The following is a 24,625-nucleotide window of genomic DNA, read 5'->3' as shown; positions in this document are numbered from 1 at the left end:
ACATGATACTATACATAGAGAATCCAAAGAGTCCACCAAGAAACTACTAGAACCAATACGTGAATTAAACAAAGCAGCAGGATACAAAATTAATATCTAGAAATCAGTTGCATTTTTATATGCCAATAACAAACTAACAGAAGGGGAAATAAAAAAAAAAAAAAACCAATCCCATTCACAATTGGTTAAATAAAAATAAAATACCTAGGAATAAACCTAACCAAAGATGTAAAAGACCTGAAAGACAAAAAATTATAACACTCTGAAGAAAGAAATAAAGATACAAATAAATGAAAGAACATGCCGTGTTAATGGATAGGAAGAATTAACATCATTAAAATGTCCATACTACACAAAGCAATCTATAGATTCAGTGCAATTCCTATCAAGAATCCAATGATGTACTTCACAGAACTAGAAGAAATATTTCAAAAAAGCCCCTCATAGCAATAGTGATCCTGAGAAAGAAGAGCCAAGTTGGAGGAATCATGCTACCTAATATCAAACTATACTACAAGGCCAAAGTAATCAAAACAGCATGGTGCTGGCATTAAAGCAGGCACATAAATCAATGAAACAGAATAGAGGGCCCAGAAATAAACCCACGCCTTTATAATCAATATTCAAAAGAGGAAGCAAACGCACAAAATGGACTAAAGATAGCCTATTCAACAAATGATGTTGGGAAAATCGGACAGATATGTGCAGAAAATTGAAACTAGACCACCTTCTTACAGCACACAGAAGAATAAATTCAAAATGGACAAAAGACTTAAATACTAGGCCAAAAACCATAAATATCCTAGAAGAAAACATAGGCATCAAAATCTCACATATTGATCGTAGAATTTTTTTTTAATCGAATGTATCTCCCCAGGCAAGGGAAACAGAAGAAAAAAACAAGCAAATGGGACTACATTACACTAAAAAGTTATTCCACAGCAAAGGAAAACATCAACAAAGAGATAACCCACAGAATGGGAGAACATAGTCACTGATACATCTGGTAAGGGTTAATATCCAAAATGTATGAAGTACTTACAAAACTCAACATCAAAAATACAAATAACCCAATTAAAAAATGAGCAAAGAAAAAGAAAATGGGCAAAGGACTTGAATATACACTTCTCCAAATAGGACATACAGATGGCCAATTGAAACATGAAAAGTTGCTCAATGTCTTTGAATCATCAGAGAAATGTAAATTAAAACCACAATGAGATACCATCTCACACTTGTCAGAATGGCTATCATCAATAAATCAACAAACAAGTGCTGGTGAGGATGTGGAGGAAAGGGCAATACTTTTGCTCTGTTTGTAGGAATGCAGACTGGTGCAGTCACTGTGGATATCAATATGAAGATACCTCAAAAATTTGAAAGTGGATGTGCCTTTCAACCCAGTGATCCCACCTCTGGGAATATATCTGAAGGAACCCAAAACACTAATTCAAAAGAACATAAGCACCCTTATCTTTATCGCAGCATTATTTACAATAGCCAAGATATGGAAGCGGCCCAAGTCCATGAATAGATGAGTGAATAAAACAACTATGGGACAGTTACACAATGTATTTCTACTCGGCTGTAATAAAGAAGAAAATTTTACCCTTTGCAACAGCATGGATGGGCCACGATAACATTATGCTAAGTGAAATATGCCAGTCAGAGAAAGAATACCTTGTGATTTCACTCATATGTGGAGTCTAATGAACAAACTCAACTAACAAGCAAAACAGGGACAGATTCAGAGATGGAGAGCAGAAGACCGTTAGTGGGGAGGGGTGGTTAGAGTGTGGAAGGATAGAACAAAAGGAAAAAGGACTCATGTATATCGACAACAGTGTGGTGATTGCTAAGGGGAGGGGGCTATAAGGGGACTAAATGGTAATGGAGAAAAATACAATAAAGATTAAGAAGAAAAAAAAAGGAAAGAAAGAAAAAAAGTAAAATACCACACACATGGAAGATATAATGACAGGCCTTCTGGAAAGATGATGAGACCGAAAACGTTCTGTAGCAAAAACTCAATGACCTATACCCAAATCTCTTTCAACATGGCAGCCACAGACAGAGACAGTAGGCAGTGCAGAAGAATGACTTCTCTTTTTCATCTGAGAAACTCTGGCCTGATTCTAAGCAGCCTCACTTTTAAACTCTCAATATGCCAAGAAGACAGAAACAAATAAAAAAGAAATGGAAAATCTGCCTTTACTTTCAAAAATCTTTGAAGCTCCCCACCCCCAAAAATTGCTTTCTGTGGGAAAAATACCAATATCATTATCATCCAGTGAGTGTTTTCCACTTTAAGTTCGGCTTAAACTTCCATAGATGGATGCCAGATACATATGCCACAAGAAAACTGAAAGGTATTCAAGATACTATCCTTCATATATTTTTTAAGGACTCCGGTTAACTAATGAAGCCTCAAGAATATTTTTCCCCAAATTTCTTGAAAGGCAGTCAAAATATCCTAACAAAATTTAATTGGCACTTATTACAATTAGTAATATAAGTTGTGCATCAATTTTTATATGAGGTTCACTTTAAATCTGTAGTATTATATAAGAAAACTAGCACATATTTTCAATGATTTTAAAATATTATGAAAGCATTCATCTATTGATAGCAAAAATAAAAAGTCTGGGAGAAATAATAAAACTATAGTGAAACAATCATCACTGATCCTAATGAACAGTAACCCAAACTTGAGGACAATGATGGAAATCTTACAAAAGATAAACCTTTCCATTCTTGGGAAGCACTGTTTACAAAAATTCTGTTTTCTGAGCCAAAGTCTGTACTTATTGTTTCTAATTCTGCAATATTAAAATAACTGGGCTTCTACTTCCTCTCATCTAATGGACCTGCAAAACGTTGAAGATGGCTTTGACATCTGTACCCAGTCCATCCCTTCTCATTCCAACTCCTTCTATCATCCATTTATGACAATGTTCCTAGGTTCTTATACTTGTTGGCTATACATCTAGGCTCATTCTTTTTCATTCAATGTGCCTTTAAATAAATCAGGTATCTGAGAACAACTGGAAATAAAATAGAATGAAATTAAATTTCTATACAATGAAGTGTAGCTCTTTATCTTCCTGGGTTATAACTATTATTTTGATAGCATATCCTTAGTCAAGAAGGTAACCCAAGTAGCATACCATACTTGGGAGAAGAAGGATCAGTTTTATAATAATGTTTTACTATTCCATTTGTAGAAATTCAGTGCAACAAAAGGTTGAGACAGCTAGTACTTTGTCAACAAATTTCTTGAAAAATGCTTTGAAAACTGGTGCTGTTTTTCTATAGAAATATTTATAAAGAATATTATTATTAATGTGGTCTGATATACATTAACAACTTCATCAAAAGATACAAGCTTATGACCCCAAATTTTAAAAGATTTGGTTTTAAGATTATTTTTCAGTAATTATATTACCTGGTACCATAATCCACAACCACCCAGTCTTTTGCGGTTCCTGTGATAGCATCATGATGTTGAAACAGCCCCAAATTCCTTCTGGCTTCTGTAAGCATCGAGTAACAGGATGATGAAAGAAATGCACTTATCTTGTATTTCTGAGCTTGTCTCAGGGCGAAATAGTACAGAATTTCAGCAGACCTGATTGTATAAAATAGTCATTAATTTTTATTTGAAACCAATCATTTTAGTTTGTTATCTAAACTATGTGGCATTGACACATTTTCAAATGTGGTTTTTAAAAATCCATAGTTTTTGTACAATTTATAAGATATTGATAATAAACATTTCTATAAAATCCCCAAGGTATCTAGCTAATAAGTTTAAATTTTTCATCTGCAGAGAACATCATTTTTATATTTATACAAAGGGCTTTCATTCTAGATGGTTCTGGAAAGAAGCCAGTACCCACTGGCAGCAAGACAGGCTTATTTATGTATAACATAGGGAAAAAATATCTCAACATAGCAGTAAGAAGTAGATAAATGTTTCTTTCCTTTTTTTTTCTCTCCAAGAGCAGTGAAGACATGTGCCATGAACTTCATCACCAGAAATCCATTACCTCTCCTAAGAGGAGGGGTGGGTGGCAAATGCACGGTCACATGAGTGGGAGACTAACAGTAAAGAAGAAGCTTAAAAATGATAGCTTGATAGCTTAGTGACAGGAGCTAGTCTAAATGCTGAATAATAACATACAACTATAAAGAACTGAACCATACAAACTGAAAGATGATAAAACATAACACTGTCTTTTCTCATTTACTTTAAAGAATAAAACACAATAGCTTCAAAATAGCTTTTGAGCAAAAATATGGGGTTTATAATTTTCATTTTTTTTCCATCAGAGGATATGATTCCAGATAGGATTATAAAAAGTCCTTTAAAAAGAGCCATGGCTTGATGGAGTAAAAAATATAAGAAGGTTCTTTACGCAAAACATGTTAAAGATGATTAAGAGAAAAATCAAGGTAGCTTGGAAATTTATTAGGATATCAGGAAAAAGGAGAGATTTGCAGTGCTGTTTAAAACACTAAATTCCTTTAAATTGTCGAAATAATAAAAAATTACTAAATAATCTCCACTTTCAACCCTTCTGAAATTCACAGTATAAGAATTACTAAATTTAAACCTGGTTGGTGTGGCTCAGTGGATTGAGTACCGGCCTGCGAACCAAAGGGTTGCCAGTTTGATTCCCGGTTAGGGCACATGCCTGGGTTCTATGGGCCAGGTCCCCAGCTGCGGGGCATACACAAGGCAGCCACACATTCATATTTCTCTCCCTCTCTTACCCCTCTCTGAAAACAAACAAATAAAATCTTTTTAAAAAATCACTAAATTTAAATTAATAACGAAATTGTATATATATGTTCATACATATACTCAGCAAATACTCCTGGTTTTGAAAATGTAAGGAAGTGGACTTTAAGAATATTTCTTCTTTACACTTTTTTATTTTATCCAAGTTTTTTACAAATGAGCATTGTGATGAAATATCACTATTATCAGACAATAAACTTATTCTCAAATACATTAACTATATTATGAAATCCACAATTATATATTTTGTTGTTGTTGTTTTTTTTAATCCTGACCAAGGATTTTTTTTCACTGATATTAGAAAGAATGGAAGTGAGAGAGAGAAACATCGATGGACAGAGAAGCAACAATTGGCTGCCTCCTGTACATGCCCAGATGCGTCCAAATCAGGGATTGAACCCACAAACTTTCAGTTACGGGATGATGCTCCAACCACCTGAGCCACACCAGCCAAGCATGTTTTTTGTTGGCTATGTTAAAGCATAGAGTTTTCAAATTATAAGTATCTATCATACTTCACCTTAAACATGTCCAATAAATTAAAATTGAACCAACATTAATAACTCTTTGCCACTAAAAAAAACACTTGACACTTAAAAATCATTCAGTGGTCCAAAGGAATCTCTATGTTTTTTAGTACCAGCTCTGTTTTTAGCACAGATACTTCAGAATAACATAACAGATAATTAACATTCTATTATTTGGTAAAATGCATAAACCTGTATAATAAGTATTATTTTATTACAAATACAATAAAAATGTATTCATTTGGCACATTTGTGACTCTCCAAAAAACAGGCATAAAATGTTAAGCTTCTGTAATAATAGTAGCACAAGAGTAAAATAATAAGAACACACTATTATACCAAAGTACAACCTCTTTAAGAAATTCACTTTTTTAATAAAAAGGCTCTCCAAAATGTTCTGTTTCCACTAGTACATAGAAGAGGTAGGTTGAGATAACTTTTTGCTTTTAATACTGATATTCGTCATGAAAATTAATCATCATGAATTCATGATTTGAACTGAACTGAAAATGAATTCATCATGAAAATTAATAGTTGTGTTGGGCTATGCATACATACGAATACCTGCAGTAATTTATCTTTATCAAAAAGGAGACTCAGTTACTTAAAAACTGTATGCTGGACTGTGACAGCCATTAGCTACATGTGACTATTTACATTTGAATTAATATTAAATGAAATTCATCGAAGTTTTTCAGTTGCACTGGTCACACTTCAAGTGCTCAATAGTTACACGTGGCTAGCAGCTGCCACGCTAACCAGCGCAGAAATAGTTTTTCTATCACTGAGCATGTTCTATTGGACAGGGATTGAAAGTTCCGCCGGATAATGCTAGTATAGAGTGTTTGTATGTTTTCTATTGACTTTTCTCTCTTCTTCATGTCAGTTTATTTTTTTTTCCACTCTGACTCCATCAGTTCTCATCTCTTAGATGTTTTGTTCTTCTAAGCAGAAAATCACACCTATAGATATGTGTTTCAAATAAATAAATAAGAGCTGATATGAAGTGTCTAAAGTTCTCCCATCTGCAAAATACATTCACTTTAGCATATGTATTTTGAGGCCCACATTTTTGCTCTGACAGGCATTATTTCCTCCTTTTGACCCACAACCCTGTTTCCCATAATTTAGCCAGATTACTGACCTGCAGACACATATGACAATGTCACTGAGTATTATGGTATGTCAATAATACAGGTATTGAATTAGAAAAATATAAAACACAGAATACAACTTTCAGAAAAATAATTACATAAACTGCTTTTCCTTCCAGAAATACCAATGTAATAATTTGTTTATGCTTTGGAGACATATTTTTGATTTCATTAAAATTTCACAATTAAACACATCTTGGCACTCCATAAATGTTATACATCACACAAAATTCTACAAAAAGGCTATGATAACATAAAAGAAATGAGTAACTAAATGTAGCTATCTGAAGGTAAATGTACCTTAAATGAGATTCCAATATTCTATCCACTCGTTTGTAAAAAGGTCTAGATGTAAAGTAGCCACTCCAGTAATGATCATCTCGGTCAGCATAAGTGAAAAAATCTCCACTTACAACAGGGAACATTGACTGGCTATTTTTTCCACTAGCTGCTGCTTCTTTATCCAGAGCATCAAAATAATCTGATAAAGTCCCAAACTGTATCTAGTAAAAAAAAAAAGAAAAAAAAGAAATAAAAGTTACATTTCAATTATTCATAGTTACCTTAAAATTACTTTTGCACTAAAATGACCAGTTACTAATAAATATTTTAGATAAGCTTCCAAGTAAAGATGAATATGTACTTCAGATTTAACAAAACTCAAAAGCAAGGGGAAATACTCAGTGACTCTCTTTTACTTGAATCAAATTCCAAATTAAACTAAGAGAAAACCTGCACGCCTAACCAGTTAAAGGAAGAGTTATCTAGATCTACAAATTTGTGGATCTGAAAACTCGTCACATATCTGTAGAATTTCAAAATGTCCAATGATCAGCCCATGCAATAAATCAGAGATGAAAGAAAGATGGGGAAAACACCACAAATATTTGGAGCAAAATATTCCAGAGATCTGGGATAATAAGTTTTATTAGTCATTAAGCACCTTCGTAGGTCATATGCACATACCTTCCTTTGTCTCCCCTTCCCCTATTCCCCTCCATTTGAGTTTCTATAAGGGAGAAGGGAGAAACCTCGAGAACAGCAGGTCTTTTTTTTAAAAAATGGACTTTTTCTATCAGCAGGTGACAGTGAATAGAAGTAAAACACAAAGTATAACAAGCTGACTGCTCAAACAAATAGGTCTTCCTGACTAATGATCTGAATTCCCAGTACGTAAATTCATTTTTACAAGAACTATTCTATAAATCAAAAGAAAAGAGAAACATTATACCAGACCTTGTACACAAATATTAAAACAGTGTTTTTAGAAATAAACAGAGAATTTAACAGGGAATGTGTTCCTTTTAACAGAAAGATGCTAATTTTGTTGTTTCCTACTTTATACATATGCACACACAGATATTAAAAGCCATTTTGACTCGGGGTGGCAGAAAAATAATTAAAAGTCATTCTAAACAGCAAGTAGCACACACTAGGCGAGTGGTTAAGAGCAGCAAAGAACCTGGATCCACATGGCATGGGCCTGAATTCTATCTCTTACAAATACCATGTGGCTTTGAGCACACTACATATTGTCTGTCTCTGTGTTACAGCTAATGGAGTTCTAAGTAAAATGCTTAGAAACATGACTGGTAAATAATGGCAGAAGTTTAAGCTATTATTTCTCCATTGCAAATGAAAATTTTCAACTCGAAACACAACAGCATTAGTAAGACAAGTATAAACTATTATAATCTTAGTGATGTGATAAATTTTGTAGCAGCAAAACAGATCGTTATTCCTAAATCCTATGTTTACATTAAAGAAAAGCAATTCTCAACTATATTATCCACTTTTATTGTGGCTTCACCAAATACAGTGTGTCTTGGGCTAACTAATCTATTTGTGCCTTAGTTTCCTCATCTATAGTGGGGATAATTAGAGTACATACCAGAAAGTGTTTGGATAATTAAATAAGTCAAATAACATAAAGGACTTTAAAGGGTCAAGAGCAAATAATAAGTACTCCATATTTCAGCTAATATTTTAAGTATTCTTTCTTCCTCAATCGCATTACTAGAAAGCAGAATGTATAGATGATCTCAGAAAAGTAAATAGTGGCCAAACAGGCAATGATCTAAATATTTCTAAATTGTACTTGGCTCATCTAGATAATAAGAGATTTCTATTAAGTAACAAAAATCCCTTTTAGTTTCAAATTTTAGGAAACCATGGCACGGTACAGTTTATAGTACAACTGACTGCTATACCTTTTAAAAAATATTTCAATTAATTTTTATTGGTAGGATGAAAATACTTCCTACTTTGTAATTTCCCAGAGCTAAGTTTATGTGAGTGGCCTACTAGGCTTTTTCACAAATTTAATTCAGTCTTAAAGAGCTGAAATATAATCCTCTATCTCTGCTAGAGTTGTTTCAACAGAAAATATTTAAAATAAGTTTTTCTATACAATCTCTTGGTAGCTCAAATACAGTAAATATCTGGGACAGGCACCTAAAAATACAATACCAAAGAAAAATATTTATGTGGTTTTTACATTAAAAAGCAGCAATTAAATCTTAAGCAAACCTTAATCTCAACTTCTATATCAGGACATCATATAGGAAAAATACATAAATTGTTAAGTAAGATATGATCGATGGCAAACTGGCTGTCATGGAGGGGACAATGTCAATATTTTAGCTATTGAGTTATTCCTGTTTTTCCTTTCATTAAAGAAATAATAATAAACATTACATTTTTAGATTAAAGATAGTTTAAATATCCCACCAAGATTTACCCTACCAGATAATAAGATCTATTATAAAACTGTAGTAATTAGACAGTATTAGAGATCAAACAAACAAAATCAAATAAGAGAGTTTAGGCACAGATTCATATGAATGTAGTCTAACTCATCATTAATGACAAAGATGACGTTGCAGAGCAGTAGGCAAACTACAGCTTTTTTGTGTGTGTGTTTTCAATAAATAATGCTGAATATCCAAATGAGCAAATGGGTATCCTGATCCCTACCCTCACATTCTTCACAGCAATCAATTCCAAATGGACCACAAACCTAAATGTTGAAGGTAAAACAATAAAGGTTCTAGAGGACATTTTCATAAGAAATGTAAACTCATGACCATGGGGTAAACAAAAATTTCTTAAACAGAACATAATCATTAACCATAAAGGAAAATACTGGTTTATTAGATTTAATTAAGAATCTGTGCTCATCAAAAGACAGCATTAATTAAATGGAGACTACATAGGGGAAGATAATTATTTGCATAACTTTTATCAGAAAAAAGATTCAATCCAAAATATATAAAGCAACTATAAATGGTTAGAAATAGATAACCCAATATAAGAAAAAAAAATCATCAAAAGACTTAAATTAAATAGGCACTTTATACAAGAAGGTACCCAAGTGGCAATAAAATATGACAGAGGCTCAACCTCATTAACTACCAGGGAAATACAAAATATAACTAGCACATATTTGTCATAGACGAAAACTAGAAACAACCTAAATGTCCAGTAACATTAGAATGCATATATTATAGTATATTTATCAAATGGAAGGAGATATACAGCATTAAAAATGAATGAACTACCACTACATGCAACAACATGAATGAATCTTACAAACATAACGTGGAGCAAAAAGTCAGGCACAAAATAACACATGTTTAAGATTCCCTTTTTATAAAATTTAAAAAGAGGCAACACTAATCATGGAGACAGAGATAAAAATATGGTTACTTTTGCAGGAGCTGGTAATGATTTGGAGAATTTTTGAGAGACTCTTTCAGGATATAAATGTTCTACCTCTTGATCTGGATGATAGTTACTACATGGGAGTTTTTAAACTTGAAAAAAGTCTTTGCATACTTATGGTTTGTACACTTCTATGTATGTGATATTTCAATTTTTTAAATGTATTTTATTGATTATAGTGTTACATTTGTCCCAATTTCCCTTCCCTCTGCTCCCCTCCACCTGGTGGCCCCCCTCCCTCCAGTTGTCCCCCGCTTTTAGTCCATGTCCATTGTTTGTGCATACAGTTCTTCTCAACCTCTGTCTATTCCATTCCCTCCTACTACGTTTCTTAATTCCTATACCATCTCCCTCCCTCTTCTCCTTCCCCCACCCTGCTAACCTCCCCCTAATATGCTCCCCATACCTATAGTTCTTTTTCCACTCTCGTTGCCTGTTTAATTTGCCTTTGTTTCAATTCCCTAGCTTCTGTTGTTGTTTCTTGTGATGCAGTTTTCATTTTAGTGTTCATAGTTTTGATCCTCCTTTTTCTAAACCAGTCCCTTTAACATCTCATATAACAGTGGTTTGGATCTGATGAACTCTTTCAGTTTTATTTTGTCCTGGAAACACTTTCTCTGCCCTTCTATTCTGAATGACAGTTTCGCTGGATAGAGTATTCGTGGTTGTAGGTTTTGGATTTTTATTACTTCGAATATTTCTTGCCAGTCCCTTCTTGCCTGCAGGGTCTCCCTTGAGAAGTCAGCTGATAGTCTAATTGGAACCCCTTTGTACATGATTCTTTTCTTCTCTCTTGCTGCTTTTAAGATTCTCTCTTTATCTTTAACTTTTGACATTTTGATTATAATGTGTCTTGGAGTGGTTCTCCCTCAGTCCAGTTTTTTTGGAACTCTCTGTGCTTCCTGGACCTGTACGTCTATTTCCTTCCCCAAGTTTGGGAAGTTCTGCTTTATTATATTTTCACTTAATTTTTCAATTTCTAGTTCATCTTCTTCACCCTCTGGTAAACCAATGATTCTTATATTGGGTCTCTTATAGCTGTCCCAGAGGGTTCTGATTTCTCATCATTTTCCTTGCTTCCTGTTTCCTCTCTCTGCACTGGTTGACTGTTTGCTCCTTCTCTATGTTCTGGTTTGTTGATTTCAACTCTGGATTTTATTTCCTCACCATCTGTCTCATATGTGGTTTTGTTCCTTTCAGTATGAGTGTTTTTCAATTCTTTCTCATCTTTTCCCAGATCTTTTGTTAATTCTGTAAGCCACCTGATAATGATGGCCCTGAACTGAGCCTCTGACAGGTTTCTTATTTGTTCATCTGTCAGATTATTCATCTGGTGCCTGGTGAGCTGCGCCACCGGGATTTCTATAGTTGTCTGCCTCATTTTGACAGATGTGTTTTGTTTTCTTGGGCCGGCTATAGGGGGCAGTGCCTGTGTACCCGTCAAAACCCAGCGACCGGCGGCGATCCGCAACCTTTTTCGCTGCACTGTGGCCCTTTGTCCTCACAACCCAGCGACCGGCGGCGGTCCAGCAACCTTTCTCACCGCGCTGTGGCACTTTGTGTGGGGGTGGGGGTCCAAGATGGATTCCTGCAGTTATTCTGCTAGGAGACCGGATCTGTCCTTCCGCCCTCTGGGCCTCACTGTTCGAGGTGATATGGTGGCTGCTTTTCCCAGCGTTGGGGTCGCAAGCTGCCGGAGTTCGACTGCCGCCGGGATTGTTCTCCCTGCCGCTGGGATTGTTCTCCCTGCCGCTGTCCCTGGTGCGACCGCAAACAGCTCCGCCCCCCTTTTGCTCTTCTTACCTGCCCAAAGAGTGCCGCTGGTTTATAACTTTGTACGTTGGGCTTCCGTGTAGTTTTATTTTCTGGAATTTCTAGTTATCCTTTGTTTTGAAGTAGTTGTATTCCTCTCTAGTTGTAGAGGGAGACTGAGAGTGTCCATCTAAGCCTCCATCTTGGCTGGAAGTCTGATATTTCAATTTTAAAAATTACTTAAATTGTTCTAGTGTACAAAGAAGAAAATAGGTGAAACACTAAAATAGGAATTTAATTCTTCAGAGTCAGTTAGTAGATCATTTTATGGATCTCAAAGCTATTCCCCAGGAAGATGTAGTTAGAGATAAGATACCCACATACAGCCCTGGGAGGTGTGGCTCAGTTGGTTGGAATGTCACCCCATAACCAAAGGATTGCAGGCTCCATTCCCGATCAGGGTACATATGTAGGTTGTGGGTTTGGTCTCTGTAGTGGCGCATACAAGAGGCAACCGATTGATGTTTCTCTCACACATTGCTGTTTCTCTCCCCTTCTCTCTCACTTCCTTTCCCTCTCTCTAAAATCAATAAGCATGTCCTCAGTGAGGAAAAAAGAAAAAGATACTCACATACTTATGTGCTCCTCTTATCAAATGTTCATCTTTGAGAATATTACAGAGATGATTTAAACATAATTTTGATGCTCAGAGTTCATTCATAATCTGGTAGAAATTCAGTTGTATAAACTTGATATTTTATTTGTTTATCTAGTTGATATTATTTAAGCTTAGTTAATACACTTGAATTCTCACTACATAAAATGTGGTCCATTATCAGCTTTCTAATTTCCTACAAAGTAATGTCACTTCCCTTCTACAATATTTTCACAGATTTTCTACTGCCTGAAAGGTTAATATGTGACTATAATAAACATGTTGGATAATTAATTTTCTCATAAAGGGCCTATTATATGACTCTTATTTCAATCTTGACTCACACAAAGCATCTGTTAAAAAATGCTTTCATGAGATAAGGAAAATTTGAATCTATTATTAAACTGTGGCTAATTTTTTAGATGGGATAATGGTATTATATTTTTAAACAGAGCTTTTATCATTTAGAGATACATACTTAAATGATTACAGACACATACTATGTGACATCTGAAATTTGCTCCAAAATAATCCCAGGGAGAGCCATGAGATGTCAGTGGGGCACAGCTGAAATGAAAGTGACTTTGAGTTGTAGCTAAACCATGGATTGCAGGCTGGTAGGGGGATGTATTTGCATTATTCTCAAAATTTAGGGTCGTCGTTGGCAGCCGTCCGTCTCGAGAGACAATGGTGTAGCTTCTTAAGAGTCTATCTGCACCGCCGAGAATGGCTGTGCAGTCCGACTCGGGAGTGACACGGTATCTGTCTCCTCCCGTGTTGAATCGACATCTTGCGATGACGCTGGAGTGTCCTCTCCAGTGAAGCTGAAGCTACAGAGCCTGGGGCAGGGTGATATGGAGGATCTGCTGTTGCCCATGCAGCAGACCCCCCCTCTCTTCGCAGCTGAAGGGTCCAAGGGAAAGACGGAGTCAATACAGCTTGGCTTCAGGTGCGCCGCAGGAGTTGCCGGTGTTGACTACAACGTCAAACCGCCTTAGGGACTCCGGCTCCAGATTTTCTGTCGGGGTTTACTCCCTTAGCCTTTCCCCTGAAGAGGTATGCCGCAAGGCAGCGGAGGTTTTTTGGAGTCAGAGTTTTCCTTCTCTGATGTGCCCTGACTGGAAGATCGAACCAGTGACACTTAGCTCACAGGCCGACACTCAATCCACTGAGCCAAACCAGCCAGGGCCGACCAAGTGGAGTATATCCCAGGAATACAAAGCTGGCTTAATATTACGAAATCTCTAAAGGTAATTTACGACATTAATGGATTAAAGAATAAAAACCATATAATCACCTAAGTAGATGCAGAAACAGTATTTGACAAAAGTATGTGTTGCAGAGAGCAAAAAAAAAAAAAAATTTAGGGTACATTTTAAATTTTCCACAAGAAAAAAGAAGCAAGAACTACAGGTAAATGACTAATTTTAGAAGTCTTCTCATCTAAGAAAAATGCTAGTGTATTCTTTGGACACAAGATACTTGTTTGCAAAATTCATAGCATGTTCATCTTCATTGGCCAGTCACTCCACTAAATCACAAAACTGCAATTGTCAGAGAGAAACAATAAACTGTCAATGCTGGAACATCATTGAAAAATGAGTAACATAACTTACTAGGTATGTGTTTTCAACCACATAAGAGTAATATGGCTTGAGCTAATCTTTATGGAGTGGTAGAAAATGGAAAACTTTGGAAATGGAAGTGGAGTAGCAGGTAATTTTCCTCTTCAGGAGTTACACTTTTACACAAGAACTACATATTCTAAGAAATATTGGGATGTGGGACAAAGAAACTAAGGCTACTGTGTTTCAGTTTCATTTAATATTGAAGACTCAACTTCGAATACAGTATCATAATTAAGTATTTTCTCTTTACCTTAACATTATATCGAGGTTGAGAATTCATATAATCAAAAAGCATCTGATAATTCTTGAACTGATGATCCCATTCAGTGCGTTCACAATAGCGGAAATCATCTCCGAGGGGAGCCAGAACAACTGTAGTGCGGAAAAGTTTTGACTTCTTTCGGTACTGATCTAGAAGCATCTCAGCTCTACCAAAAAAGAAAAAAGAAAAAGAAAGAATAATATTAAGAAAAGGACAACTTATTAAAAGTGTATTATATTAAAATAAAGTGTCTATGTTACCTATATCGTAGGTTAGTGTGATTTATGAGGCAGATTTTTTAACTACCATACTAATTTTCACATCCCTTTAAAATATCCAAAAGTTCTTAATCAGATGGGAAACCTATACTTTCCCAAAGGATTATCTTTAGAGAAATAATCACATACCAACTTTGGGATATAATTATTGGGGCATCGATGTCTTCATAAAGGCTAGCCAGAGATTGGATCCCAGATAGTCCAGAAGGACAATAAAGATTTCTCAATTACATGAACTTTTAAGTTTGCTTTGACTTAGTACCCCTTTCTCTAATTTATAGTAAAATGCCTGATTAAAGATATAAAAAGTATATTTTGAATGAAACCATTTATAGAACCATATATTTCTAAAGGCAGAAAATCAATTCACTTAACCCAGCCGTCATTAATCTCAGTATTTTTCACGCTGCCCTTCTCAATACTGACTGATAAAGCTTAAGACTTGAGTGAGCGATTTTGTTTTCTACCTCACAGGCCCTAACCCATGACTCAAAGGTCAGCTAAACACAATGTGCTGATATGCTTTATATTTCATAATCTAGTATTCTGCAGAAAACCCTTTGGAAAATGCTGAATGGGCACCAATTGAGGAAGTCTGAGAATAGAAACTAATAGAAAGGGCTTATGAAAATGAAATTAAACAAGCAGATGAACTAGAGTAGTTCTCCATGTTTATAATACCAAAGCTTAAGGAATTAATGATAAATGACAAATATGCTTTTTACTCAGTATTCCAATTTCCACTTCAAGGATGATCCAGAAGTAAACTGTAATCCACAATACAAAAAGTTTTAAATTAACTCAAAGAACGTCAATAATGGGAAGAGGCATTTTATAGAAATTATGAAAAAACATTTAGCTAACTTGAGAATCTTATATGATCTCTTTATATTAATAATCTCTAAAATTGTTTTATAAGCATTGTTATTAGCAAAAATTTAATAGCTTGATTAAATATAACCATAATGTTCACAGATAACATAATATATAGTTTTCTGAGGTTATCATTAGAGTACTTAATTTTTACTAGTAACTTACTAACATTCCAAGTTTACCTAAAACAATTTTAGATTATTACTTACAGTTAAAAAAATACATACAAGATTAATCACACAGAAAGATAAGACCAAATGAAATAAGGTAAAAATATACATTTATAAATCACCAATATATGATATACTATGATTGGGATTCAACTAGATCCTTCAGGCAACCAGCATAAAAAAGGATATGTGATCTTTTAAATGCATCCCAAGGCTTACTTCCTGAGTTGTACATGTGTAAAACATAATAAACTGAAAGGAATCATGAACATCAATGATGTGCCTTTTCCACTCAGCAACTATCCTAACTTTCAAGCTTCTGCTCAGAAGTGTCAAGGGACCAACCTATACCACCTGGCAGACAGTGGATACTCACTAAATATATGGTAAAGTAATGACGAATGAAGTGACCAAATCACATTTGAAGATGCACAGCTGCAATTTGCTCTTCACTTATTCTACTAGGTAAGTAATGTCAACTTAACTAGAACTAAGAAAATCATCTAACATGTAAATCATCATATGTAAGATACCAAAAACTGAAATTGATGAAGAGTGGTATTTCTTTTTAGTCAAAGTAGGGGAACCTGCTAAACTAAACGTATCAAATGCGTCACCTGTATAATATAGTTAAATTTTATTTTCTTTACGGCATTAAAAAGTCAAGTGCCACTAAGCTGGAAAGTTTGCGTTTGATCTTCATTCATCACAAAGTCAAAAAGAAGGTGATATCTGGTTGTGAAATAACCAGCAGGTTAAGATTTTAAGACTTAAAATAATTTTTTAAAAATCTATATAACTATTATAGATTCATTTATCTGTATGCCCCCAGGTGCCTGGAAACCACTTTCAGAATCACTGGAACTAATGAGCACAAGGTGTGTTCTTGAAAGTTTAGATGATACAACAAAAGGATTACACAAAATGCCTCGCAGACACTCTCAGCAGCAACCCCCGCCTCCAAAAGAAGGGGCTCATAATACCTACGGATACACTGGGACTCTCCAACTGAAGAAACTTTTGGCTATACCCATCAGGTAGTTCCCTATCCCTGACCACCTGAACTGAGAGGATTAGTGTAAATACCTGATTCAGTGACAAACATCAGTTTTCTCAAGTAGCCAGGCAAGCCAACCCTGCCCCTGCACCATCTCTTCCTGCATAATATACTGGACTCTTTTCTCTAATGAGCCTAACTAACCCCTCATAGCAGGCTGTTTGCTCAGTGTTCCTCAATGATTCTCCTTGCTATAGGAACCAAGAAAATGAACAATGTTAATCCCTAATTTTTGATAATTTTTCAAAACAAGTATGAAAGTGAAATTTTGATGGAAAGGATCCATGGCTTGGTGGCCGTCATGCTAAAATACTTTTGTGTCTGCCACAGAGATCCACACTGGAATAATTTCTTTATGACCACAAGGACTTGCTCTAGGCAAAGAGATCCAAACTCACCTTACTCCTCACACACATTATTTAAAAAACAATAAAAAAAAAAATACATTTGACAGAGCACAGTGAAAAGATCTTATTTTATTTAAAAGGCTGTATTATTTCTCTAGCAAAGTTGAGTGGTTTATATAACACATGCTTTATTTTAATGCATTCATTATATGCCACTAATTTTCAAGTGGAGAAATTAAATTTTAAAAGCAACAAGATAAGAACTATAGGGAACTTGGGTTAATAATTCCATCAACAGCACAATTTTCTTTAAAATGTTCATTCCTTTGATTTTGATTTAAATATCTCCAGGTATACATATTTCTAATTAAAGTTTTCTGTAATTCAAACACATCACCAAGATGCAAAGATGTATATTCATCAGGGCTGGGCAGCATTCACTACTATTTAAAGTGTTATTAAGGGAACAAATAATTACACTCTTTATGTGTTCCATTTCAATAAATGTTTTTGCAGTTGGGTTGCTTTTCTTATCAGTTTATACAATAGAGACCAGAAGTTTTATTATCAACAAAAGTATATGAAATCAATCAAACACAGTAGAAGGCTTCTATAATGAGGGCAAAGGAGACGGTAATAACAGTTCATTATACATTATCCATTGTATATCGATCTACTATTGTTCACTTTCCATTAAGTCGTAACACATAACAGGCATGATCAAGGCTCTGGCATTTTTAAGTTGCTTTACATCTTGTTTGCATGAATACCTTGAACGAGAATAATGCTGGCTACTGAAGCCCATTTATTCACCCCTTCAGCAACAAGCAAATAATGCTTGCTTGTTCAAGATGTTGTCATATGAAATGTATTATTTTCATACCTGTTTTGGACATTTCCAAGATATATTGTTTCTGGGGGGACTCCCCAGGGACAACCAAATCTGCCTCCAGGAAGCCGTTTAAAATCAAACTGGCAGCATATTTTAGGATCAGGTCCACAAGTGTGAGGGATGTCATAGCTGTAGAAGGGCATCATGTGGCAAAAAATATCTGTGACAGATCCCAGATCTAAAATAAAGAGCCAACAGACAAACCTGCATTTATAAATTTTGTTTTCCCAAAACTGTTCAAAATGCCAGTACTTTATACTTGTACAATGCAAGCTCTGCCCGAAATCAAAAACCCCTTTAACTGCTAGTACCCAGCAGTATTGAATGACCACCAGCCTAGCCTAAAGGAAGATACCCCTCAGTCTCTACCTCTTATATTTAAGCTTAGCAGAGACAGAAAAGCCCCATTATGAACCAGCATCTGCTGACCTGGATGACACAAACTGAGCAGAAGCAAAATTTATAATCAGCTTATCCAACATTATGACCATGTCCATGACCATGTGCTCCAGCACAACTGTTCCCACCTCAGGTAACAGGATACTCTGAGAGTGACCATTAGCTGCAGAGGCTGGGTGAGAAGAGAGGAAGGAAGTAAAGGGGGAAACAGAACAAAGAAAGAAGGGGCGGGGCTCGGACAACAGTGGGCAAATTCCTATCTACATTTCACAGTAAGAAGAGGGAAGCGCAACCAGTAGTTTGTGGAGGCACCGGATGCTCACCAATAAAGAGCCAATGGGACTTTTCACCAACAAGGGAGCATAAGAAAAGGCAAAGTAATTTTCAAAACCAAAACAAGCAAATAAAAAAGATATGGAAAACAAACACTGATTCCTGATACAGAACTGTTTTTAATTAAAATGTAAATGCCAGCAAAGTGTTGATATAACTGCCCTTGAATTCAGAAGCCAACCACCCAATGAGATTGAAGCAATTAATTAGGAGTTAAAAGTGGTTATCTTTGTATGATCCTAAATGGTGAATAGTTCTCCCCCTTTATTTCTTTATGGACTTTCAATTTTCAAAAATGGATATGCATGATTTTTATAATAAAGACAGAAAAAGAGAAGGCAAAAGAAAGAAAAATTTACATTCAAAAAATGAAAACTGCTTCATTAAGATCAGAACACACAAAGAAGCTCAACTTAATTCTAAAACATAATTTTAAAGCAACATATTCAAATCTACTTGATACGTCCTAAAATATTTCAGTTTTACCTCTCACTACATTTAGCTTAAATAACGGCTAATTATTTTCCAAATTTTAAAGCTGTTATAATGTTATTGTTCTCTGCTGCCAGTTGTTTCACTGAATCACAGCATGAATGTGACACCATGGATGCTGGCCACTAAAATGCTTACTACCTGCACCAAGGCAGTTGTAAGTCTCAGAACTGATGGAACTTCCTCTTCCTTTCTTCAATGATCAAAGACATACTCATCACTCTTTCTTCTCACGCCAAACTATTTAGTAGTCCTTTTACACATTTTAGTTTTTCTGCTGCATTTGGTGTTGTTTGCTTTTTTTATCAAATGAGACTATAATTTCCTTATAGGCAAGGACATTTTCTGCATTTCTTCCAAGCTCAGTATTAACTATATAAAAGAGCTCAGTAATTCCTTGTTGACTAATATTTATGGGAAACTGGAATGTATGCAATAGTTTAAGTAGGCCTCCTTCAAATTAAGAATCCTTTTTTTAAAAAAAATCAATATGCTCCTTTGCATTTGATCAAACCACCTACAAGTTCTTGTTTTCCCTACAGATTTCATTTTCAAAAATAAAATAATTATAATTATACTGTATAGTTATCTTCTTCCCTTATTGAAACACAGCAGTCCATATAAGAAAGTTATGTCAATATTTACAAATGATTTTTCTGAAACACTTAAGAGGAATGTCTAGATTACACAGGAAATCAAGTATGATGTAATACAGTAATTCTGAACATTGTTGTAGCAACTAAATCCTTTTTTTCAGATGAAATCTGACGAGAAGTCAATACTGGGAAGGCAGTATGTGCCAGGGTTAGGAACGTAGGCTTTGGAACTGATTCAAGCCTGAGCTCTGTACCCACTCCCTGTATGACTTTTGACAAATGGCTTCATGTCTCTAAGCCTACATTTCTTCACTGTACAGAAGGGATAACATTAGATCCCAATTCAAAGAATTATTCTGAAGCTCTAATCAGAGAGTTAATATAAGGCACATAATGAATGCATGACCCCTAATAAAGACTTAATAAATTTCAAAAAATTTAAAAATAAGGTGTTCTGAATTTTAAACAGGGGTGGAAAAAATAAAAGCCTCCAAGAGAGCTAAATCTTGTCTCTTCTTCCCTAGAAAGAGCTGCAAAAGTATGTCCTTGGAACGCCTGAGTGCACACAAAACACAGCAAGAAAGTAAGCAATATAGGTAATATAAGAGCTGTTCTAAGATGGGATTAAGGTTTTAAAAAGCAATTCTTACTAGATGCAGAGACAAGAAAGAAAGAAGGAAAAAACATTGGCTGAATATAAGATAAATGACTTGATATTAGTGCTAATGCATGTACAATTTTGTGATAAAACAGGTGCTTTTCAAAATAGAAGTGAAAGCATTATTTGCAAAAGATTAATTCCTTCTATTTCTTTATTTCCTTTTCTGCACAAGAATCTACAAAGTTCTATAGATAAGTATTTTCACCATCGCTTAAAAGAATTTTGGCACAAATACATAGGAAAAATAAGAATGTGTATCTTCAGACAACCTGATTTTCAAGACTGACATTCTGAATAAAACCCATATAAGGTTTGAGTATATAACCCTTATAAAACAACAACTAGGTCAAGTGAGATCTTCAACTTTCATCAAATCCTACTTACCCCAATTCTGTCTCCAAAAAAACTCCAGTGTTTTATGCAAAGCAAAATGTTTCTTAACTGAATAATGAACTCTCTGGATAAGCATGTGAGAAAATCCAGCACGGTTTAGAAGATAAGCCATTGTTGGTGAATGTCCAAAAGGATCAATAGCCCAACCAGATCGAGGTTTCACTCCTGTTGGGAAAAAAAACAAAACGTTATTTTTTTTAAATAACAAATGAAATAAAAAGAAGTCACAACATATTCAGACCCAGAGGTCAATGGTCTCCTAGGTTTTAAGACAGAGGAACTGTTCAGTATTACCCTTTAAGAGCACTCCCAACAGGTCTCATCTCCCAGGCAGGGGGATCGCACTGGAAGTTAAACCAGTTGAAGCTGAAATAAGCACTTTGTCACCTTAAAGATATTAGAAAAGTACTGCCATTCAATGGAGCTAGAGAAACAAAGAGAATCAAGTATTCAATGAACCTAGAGACACAAACAGAATCAAGTCCTCTCTTTTGGATCTCACAGTCATGTCTTGTGTGAATCTGGATAGCCCCTCAATTTGCTGTTATGTATTAAAGGCAAGTGAGCTAACTCATTTAAACTTTTACTCCCAAATCCCAACATTAAGAAATTTTTAGGCTGTCTTTATGCCTTACCACTACTCTAAATCATCTTATTAAACAGTGGCAGAAATGACCAAAATAACTATCATATTTCACTAAACCTTAAGGTGTTTTTGAATTAAAAAAATCACAATTACAGTTTAGATTCAATATTATTCTGTATCATTCAGGTGTACAGTATAGTGGTTAAACAATCATGTAGTTTACAGAGTGATTCCCCTGATATTTCAAGAACCCACCTGGCCTCATATATAGTTATTATGGTATCATTGAGTATATTTCCCTACACTGTCATTTATATCTCTGTGACTATTCTGTAACTACCAATTTGTACTTTTTAATCCCTTCACTTTTTCACACAGTCTCCCAAGTTCCCTCCTTTCTGTCAACATTGTTTTCTCTTTCTGATGCCTGTGCTTTCTCTCTATCTAGAAGATGCCAATAGAATTTTCACACCTGACTCCCACCAATATTAAAAGCCATTGACTAAAAATATATCTCAATTTCAGAGGATAAAATGTAAAAAATAAATAAATAAATGTACAGGTTAGAATTGATGAAATACAATTATTCATTTGGCATAATACAAATATGAGCTTTTATTTATTCAGGATTCTCAAGAAGTCATCTACATACAACCTATAAATCAACATAAATAATAATACTGTGTGCATTTTTTATTTCAATGCCTATTTAGCACCTTCTATATATCTAAGACTATGACAGGCCCTAGGATTACAAAAATGAATTAATCTTATTTATGGCTCTAGTTGTAGACACTATCATGCAAATAAATGTAACAGAGAGTAACAGAAAAGATAGCAGAAGGAAGACCTTTGTAGAACAATACTGAAGATGAACACCGACTTGGGAAACCAACAGAAAAGACTGAAAAAGAAAAGCCAGAACTCTCAGAGGACCAACAGTATGTGTCAGAACTTAAAAAAATGACCACAAAAAATTTGTGCATTTTATATATGTAATTTACCTCCAAAAACTGTAAAGAAATCTTGAAGTCTGCTTGGTAATTTTTTGTGGCACTATGAGTTTAATAATTCTGAACCTACCTTCTATGTATTGAAAGATTAAACAAATTAGGACAAGATTTTCACTGTTAAAAAAAAAGGAACCACAAACACATATATGTGGGAGACTGGAATATACCCTATGATATTGAATTAAAACAGGAGATACCAGTACAAATTTATGATTTCTAATAGATTCATACACACACACACACACGCACACACACACTTCCTAGTTCAGTGCACTAGAAGGGCCTAGATACAGTTAACAACTCAGTACCAATGAGCACACTATAGCTCCTAGATCTAGATCTCTAAATACCATCCTCTATTAAAAATAACCTTAAAGAAATGGTTTATCCCAGGGTTGAAGCTGGAAAGTACAAGGTAAGCCTGGAACATATTCTTACACCATAAATTAAAGAAATGATCAAAGAATAATGGGAATATATGAAAATAACTCAGGAGAAAGCCCAAGAAGGCTTCCACTGGCCAAATTTGGGACAAAAGGGTAGTAAAAATAAGTAATAGTAGTACTGGATTATAACCCATTAAATAAAATAATAATCCACGAGCCCAAAAATAAATAGAAAACAAACAAAAAAAAAAAAACTCCTCCTGTTAGTAGAATGCCAACTAATAATTATAGAATGAAGTTAGAAAATCACCAATAGATCCTAAAACTAAAATATGAGAAAATTTTAAAAAAGATTTTATCTATTTACTTTTAGAGAGAGGGGAAAGGAGGGAGAAAGAGCAGGAGAGAAACAGCAATGTGCAAGGGAAGATAGGTTACCTCTTGCATGCCCCCAACTGGGGACCTGGCCTGTAACCCAAACATGTGCCCTGACAGGGAATCAAAGTGGCAACCTTTTGGTTCGCAGGCCAGCACTCAATTCACTGAGCCACACTAGCCAGGGCTAAAACACAAGAAAGTTTAATGAGGAACATGATATTTACCTATTCTCAATGTATCTCACATAAATTAGTCATTTATTAGAAAGGAGAAAATGTAACAACACAGCAAAGAAACTTAACAGACACAATTTAAGCAACCTATATAAGGTTAATATGACTGATACTGGAACAGGAGACATCACGAGCCTCCTGATAGGATGTACTGAGGACTACAGAACATAACTGCAGTGAATTCTAGCAATCTAACAAAATAAATACATAAGGTTAGATTAGGTAGGAAGGGAGGAAGGGAGATAGATAGGAAGAATAAAAAATAACCTGAAGCTAGTCATAAGGAAACAGACAAACTGAAATTGAGTAACTTTCTATATCAAAGACTTATACTCCAAAAATATCAAGGTCAAGAAAGTCTCAAGAACTGTTCCAGATTAAGAAGAGACATGACAACTAAATGCAATACACGACCCGGGATTGGATCCTAGACTGGGAGGGGAAAAAATCAGTTTTTATAAAAAACATTATTGAAACAACTTACAAAATCTGAAAATAGCCTGTGAACTAGACAATAGTATTGCACCACTGCTAACATTCCTGACTTGTTAACTACCTTCTTGTTAAAGAAGAAAATGTCCTTATTTCATAGGAAATATACAATGAAGTATTGAGAAAAAAGGAACAAGATGTCTCCAACTTACTCTCAAATGATTCAAAAAAGATGCATATGAATCTAAGTACAGGATATATGGAATCCCTTCCCAAGCACTATCATGCAACTTTTTGTAAGTTTGAAATATCAAAATTAAGTTATAAAATAAAAAATACATGTTGTCCCAAATAACAAGGACAGAATAAGCTTATACACAAGAGTAAAAATTAACATCCAATGTTACAGTGTTGTCTGAAATTTTAGCGTCATTGGTGATCTTTTCCATATCAAAACCACTTGATCTACAGGAGTAGTAACTGGACTGGAATGGGTTATAGAAACCCTAAGAGGGAAGAATGTAAACCACATTTTTAAAAACTTTGATACGAAAGGAGGTTTGTGCTAGAGAGACATCTACAATCCAGTAACCCACTAGTG

The 24,625-nt window shown here is 34.9% G+C and overlaps 1 protein-coding gene across 1 annotated transcript in view; it reads right to left on the bottom strand.

The window, feature by feature from the left end:
- MAN2A1 (mannosidase alpha class 2A member 1) overlaps nt 1-24,625 on the bottom strand; it is a 165,600-nt gene that overhangs the window by 80,596 nt on the left and 60,379 nt on the right. The window contains exons 6-10 of the mRNA XM_090276551.1: nt 20,988-21,161; nt 18,114-18,300; nt 14,494-14,671; nt 6,786-6,988; nt 3,446-3,628 (exon numbers count right to left, since the gene is read on the bottom strand). Of these exons, the coding sequence (XP_090132677.1) occupies nt 3,446-3,628; nt 6,786-6,988; nt 14,494-14,671; nt 18,114-18,300; nt 20,988-21,161 (925 nt within the window). The remainder of the gene's footprint in view (nt 1-3,445; nt 3,629-6,785; nt 6,989-14,493; nt 14,672-18,113; nt 18,301-20,987; nt 21,162-24,625) is intronic.

Source organism: Furipterus horrens, unplaced genomic scaffold (genome assembly GCF_987537825.1).
Source record: "Furipterus horrens unplaced genomic scaffold, mFurHor1.1.pri manual_scaffold_5, whole genome shotgun sequence".
NCBI classification, from domain to species: Eukaryota; Metazoa; Chordata; class Mammalia; order Chiroptera; family Furipteridae; genus Furipterus; species Furipterus horrens.
The sequence above is the reverse complement of the archived record's forward strand: the minus strand, read 5'-3'. Positions and strand labels throughout refer to the sequence as shown.